General features: G+C 45.0%; 1 protein-coding gene across 1 annotated transcript; it reads right to left on the bottom strand.

Annotated features, from left to right (window-relative positions):
* Nucleotides 1-365: 365 nt before the first annotated feature.
* On the bottom strand, nt 366-5,472 carry LOC119278015 (probable inactive methyltransferase Os04g0175900). The gene is made up of 4 exons (XM_037559367.1): nt 4,982-5,472; nt 4,580-4,893; nt 3,293-3,357; nt 366-935 (listed from the first exon to the last, which is right to left on the bottom strand). The coding sequence occupies exons 1-4, from the start codon at nt 5,413-5,415 to the stop codon at nt 636-638; spliced, it is 1,113 nt and encodes a 370-aa protein (XP_037415264.1). The 5' UTR covers nt 5,416-5,472; the 3' UTR covers nt 366-635.

The following is a 5,472-nucleotide window of genomic DNA, read 5'->3' as shown; positions in this document are numbered from 1 at the left end:
TTTTAAAAAATATGAACATGCAGTTGAGCATTTGAGACCGTCTGTACTGACAGATTATTTCCGACGGTTCCAAATGAGCAGCCGCCTCTGTGCAGCCCAACATTGCAGGCGGTTTGTAAACGTAAACTGCTTGGGGCAAGGAAATGAGCACAGACAGTTCTAGAAACCACCACCGGCACTCTATCGAGTATTGGTGACACATGCTTTGAAGCGAAACGGGGAATAACCACCGTCCCATGTGCGAAAACCGCTGCCAAAGCTCACTCTGTACTAGCGTGTGTTTGCAACAAGAAGGTGCCCGCCCTCTATCATGATCTGACAAAGGGTATGTGGAAGCATAAATATTGTAATATCTTTGCCCACACTTAGGAGAATACAGATAAGTACACTTCACATGGCTCATATGTTGAGAATACAAATAGGTACTGCTGCACGTCTTATACAATATTAATGTAAACAAGTATACAATCGAAGTAACACATATAGGAGAGGAGATCAATACAAACAATGATAAAGGCTGTGCACATCGCAATGATGCATGGTCCGGGGGTAGTCCTCCTTTTCAAAAAAGGAAAAAAAATGATACATGCATGGCGTAGATAGAGATGTAGCTGCAGTCTGCATGACCATGACAACTACTTGGTGAACTCGAGAGCCCAGAAGTTACCGAAGATGTAGGTGGAACGGAAGGCACCATCAAACCCGGAGCTCCTGGCCATCTTTAGGAAATCCTGCTCAGTCCTCTCCTTTCCACCCTGCTGGTTATTGAACATGATGACGTCTAGAAGGAACATATTCTGCGCCTCACGAGTTGCCTCTGTGGTGGTCGGCAGGACAATTTCCACGACGATCACCTTGCCGTTGGCTGGAAGAGCCCGGTGGCAGTTCTTGAGGATCTTAATGCATTCATCATCATTCTGTAGATGGAGTATCCACTGCACATATAGGTTCATTCAGTTCATAGAATGATCAATAATCATTATGCGAATATATGATGGTTTTGTTTTTCTCACAATTGCATCATGTCCATTCTATATCATTCAAAATTTGAATGATCTATTTGATCCCAGATTTTTTTTGTCAAGACTGAATTTGATCTTTACTTGTAATAAAAAAAATTCATGAAACTAGAAGTTAGTCCCTCTGTACATAAATAGTAGTAATCAAAAAGGTCTTATATTTCTTTACGGAGGGAGTAAATACTAAATACCAAGAACCTCTTCCAAAGGACACGATGGGACTGCTTTTTTGCATGTCTATGTACCCCATGGTAAGGATCAGGCAAGTAGAAGCTAGACAAATCTAAGAGGCAAGAACACTAGAGACCCATAAATTTGCGTTGGATGTGATGGTTTAGTCCATAAACTTGCAAAAGGTGATCAATCGGTACATAAACTTGTAAACTATGTGATGGTTTAGTCCACAGCCAATCAGAGACAGACAATTGGCGCCCAACTAGCTGCTTCGTGGCACACCTGGTCGGACTGGATCTTTTGCGCAAAACCCCTCAATATTTCAGGAAATCACGCCCGCAGTCCCTGTTTCCCCTGTCTAGGGACCATCATGAAAACTGACCTGACTGGAGATAGGCGTTGATTTGTATTGTAACAGAGACATTCAGAAGGCGCCGAATTTGATAATTCAGCAGGCTACAGCAATCACGAAAGAAACTTTAATTGCATTGCATCTAGCTAGAGCTTAGGAGCGTGTTACTGCGTAGCGTTCGGTGCAATCTACTGGCCGAAACAATCAACCAGGATGGACAAGAAGGCGTCCTCCCGGACGAACACCGGCGACGACGGCGAGCCAGCGCCAGCAGCCTGATCCTTGGCCGGCCAAGCCATGGCACCATCAGGTGTTGGCGTTCCATTTCCGTCGCCGGACGGCTGAGCTACGTGGCCGCCTTCTTGTGCGCCTGCGCGGCCGGGCAAAGCCGTGGGTCTGAACGACTCCCCCGTTCTCCACATGGCCCGGATCCTGTCCACCTCCACCGCCAAATATCTATCAGGCTCGACATGGATCGGTCGCGGCTTGCAGGGAACAGACAACTGAGCCGAGCTACAAGAAAGACAGAGTGACAAGCTGAATGCGAGGATCGCTCGGGGAGATCTTCAGTGTGAGTGGGCAGCAAGGGCGATGAGATTTTATAGAGGTGCCTGCAGGCTACATGTACAGATAAAAATAGGCACGATTGACTAATCGAGGAGCTCCGCAGAGGCGCCATGGCCTGGAATGGCTCTTGGAGTCTGCTGGAACGAAGGGATACTTGGTGCTTCAGCACACAGGATTGCAGCTTTGTCACTTTTTGTAGAGGAATGTTCTTGTCGCCGCTTGATCGTGCTCCTACTGGAATACGTGTTTTGTTCTGATTGATTGATGGTGGGCGCGGCGGGCCAGCGGCGGCAGGCCGTTGGGCATACCGTGGGTGGAGTCGCGGCGGTACCGTGGGCTCTCTGACAGTCTGACGGCGACAACTACGGAGGTATATCACGGGGACCGTCTTGCTGTTGCCATCGCTACTGCTGCTGAAATTGACTCTGGCTGCCTCCTCATGTCTCTGCTTACGAACGCCAACTCTATCTAGAATCTTTCAACAAGGCGGTAATTTTTTGTAACAGTGTGAATTATGCTGTTCTCTGTGCAGTTTTTGTGGTGTTTTTCATGTTTTTGTAACTCTGGCTGCCTCCTCATGACTTGTTTGATGATTACATTGATTTTGGTGTCAGAAGGCATGGGAGTTGAAAGCACTGACAGCCAATTTCCTGAAACGTTGAGTTTTTTTTTGCAAAAGATCCAGTCCAACCAGGTGTGCCACGAAGCAGCCAGCTGGGCATCAATTGTTTGTCTTTGATTGGCTGTGGACTAAACCATCACATACTTTACAAGTTTGTCGATTGGTTGATCACCTTTTGCAAGTTTATGGACTAAACCATCACATACAATGCAAGTTTGTGGGTCTCTAGTGCTCTTGCCTCCAAATCTAATTTGTTGCAAAATTAGAGCAACCCTCTAGCATGTCTCTTGCTAATTTATTGCGTAACTTTCGCAAGTCAAACATGTCATGCCACCCACCTCCGTATGTGTAATTTTAACAAAATATGTTGTTGCTATTATTATTATTATTATTATTTATAAGATAGTTTTGCTTACTTGCTTGTTGAACAAAAACACACATTGCAATATTATACACTAATATGACAATTATTTTTTAGTAAAATGGAGATGAAGTCAATAAAATAATAAAAACTAATAAATTATTACTTTTTAAATGAATATTAGTCAGAATATATACCTTTAAAAAAATTGCATCTCCCGTGGGTACATTCTCAAACATATTTCCAGCAATATTTTCCACACCTGCGGTCAAAATTCGACAAAGTACTAGCTAAATCTCTTTAGAATACAAGAAGAGAATAATAATAAATAACACTACCAAATAGTAATGATAATGTAGTTGCAAACATGAACAAGTGGACACAAGGATTGTAATTAATGGATGTTTTTCTCTGAAACATAGAAAAACACCTCTAACATATATACATATGGTTGCATACACGACATCATCTAGTCAGTTGTTCGAAAATGGTAAACCTACGAAGGGCATACGTAAGTTTTACGAAACATGCCAAACTAATCTAAACACCCCCCTGATTTTCAGGGGGGTACCCTCCCCAAAAAAAACACCAATCCTATTCTTCCACGTTGGTTAGTACGTAAACAGAAGTAGTTCTTTTACGTAAGTCTAGCATTGCCCTCAGCTGTCTATAAGAGTTGCCACATACGAAATCTAGTTATGTGAAGGAAAGAGAATGGGGAGAGAGAAGTAGGTGATTTCGTTGTGTACATATATTGTCTGTAATTTCTTTCTGACGAGTAGTTAAAATCCCCTAAAAAGTCAATTATGCTAAAAACAGACTCTTTACAGTCAGATCATTGTACTGCTGTCTATAAAAGGCCATCTGAATTATTGTCCGTAGGTGACATGAGGGATTTTATGGACAAAAATTCTACTCCCTCCGTCCTATAATGTAAGACGTTTTTCTGACATTACACTAGTTTTAGAAAATGTCTTACATTATGCGACGGAGGGAATATGTTTTATAGTAGACATGTGCTTTTGCACATCCGCATGATCAAGCAGGATTTTGAAAAGTTTCAGTTTCAAATATGATTTGTATATTTACAGTCTAATTTGATTTCTACATATTTTTCAAAAAAGACATCCATACAAAGGTCTCTCATTTCGAATTTGACGCCGGTTACGTTTTCTGAGTATTTTGTATAATTATTAAGTGAGTATAATATATTGTGTATGGACATGTGTAAGAATCAGGTAATTTATAGATTTATCCCTGCAAAAAAAAAGGTAATTTATAGATTTGATCAACAGCTGGAGATGCCCGGATGTGCTTCATTTCAACCATTAGACCGAGAGAATCCAACGACTCATTTGCTCCTATACTATACAGTGGTATAGATATAGATATATAGATATAAATAAACAATTGCCGTAGCCGATATTTCCGCCAAAAAATGGGTGAAATAGTGCCGTAGCACAAAGTTCAGTCAATGGATTTACCCGGGAGAGACGGCGCCTGAGTGATGACGTAAGGCAGGTCAAAGTTGATGCCCTTTATATGCTTGTGGCGGGCGGTGATCATCTCCAGGGCGGCACCAGTCCCCCCGCCGACGTCGACGAGAACTTCGACGCCGTCGAAGCCGTCGAAGCGCTCGACCATCTTGCTGATGACCGTGACTGACATGTGGAACATAGCTTGGTTGAACACCCCGCTTAGCCGAGGGTTCTTCCCCATGTACTCAAACAGCGGCACCCCGTGCGCCCTCTCGAACGGCGTTGGAACACCGCACACCACCGCCGCCCCCATTTGATTCCTACATGGATGGATAATGCTTAGTCTCGTGACATTTGATCATCATGGCAGTCGATGGGTGATATATAGTACAGAGCACACACACTTACCAGGTCGGCAAGTAATCCTGGTCGACGGCCAACATGGCCAAGGGGGCCAGCGACCCATCGCTGCGGTTGCTGGTGAGCCACCGGCACACCGGCGCCGGAGTGTACTTCCGGACTGCCTCACAGTCCGGACCCGTCTCCGTCGAACACCGCACAACGTCGAAGGCGGCAAGGAGCCGGAGAAGCCGGTCCACCGAGGCAGCCGACCCGGCCTTGTCCGGTGCCGGGAGCTGCGCGGCCAGCTCGTCCACCGTCAGCGCACGGCCGGCGGCGTTGGTCAGTGCGTCGATGATGCCGAGCTCGATTGCTGTTTTGAGGGTGATGGAGACGGCAAAGCCCGAGATGAGCCCCCATGCATGCGACCACGTCGCTTCCTCGTCATCGCTCGCGTCACGAGAAGTTGGATTCCTACAAGCCACGATGTTAGTTTTTTCCATGACTAAACAAACCGCGTTGGACTTTGTACTGCTAGCGACTGTGGTTTTGCTTTCTGT

The sequence above is a fragment of the Triticum dicoccoides genome, chromosome 3B (assembly GCF_002162155.2).
Source record: "Triticum dicoccoides isolate Atlit2015 ecotype Zavitan chromosome 3B, WEW_v2.0, whole genome shotgun sequence".
NCBI lineage: Eukaryota > Viridiplantae > Streptophyta > Magnoliopsida > Poales > Poaceae > Triticum > Triticum dicoccoides.
Note: the sequence above shows the minus strand (reverse complement) of the source record. Positions and strands in the feature narration are given on the sequence as shown.

Excerpts from the sequence above, each read along its gene's own strand:
- LOC119278015 (XM_037559367.1), bottom strand. The coding sequence starts at position 5,415 with ATGGAAAAAACTAACATCGTGGCTTGTAGGAATCCAACTTCTCGTGAC. Across the intron at positions 3,358-4,579 it reads TCAGGCGCCGTCTCTCCCGG|GTGTGGAAAATATTGCTGGA; the intron begins GTAAATCCATTG and ends TTTTGACCGCAG. Across the intron at positions 936-3,292 it reads GAGATGCAATTTTTTTAAAG|TGGATACTCCATCTACAGAA; the intron begins GTATATATTCTG and ends CTATATGTGCAG.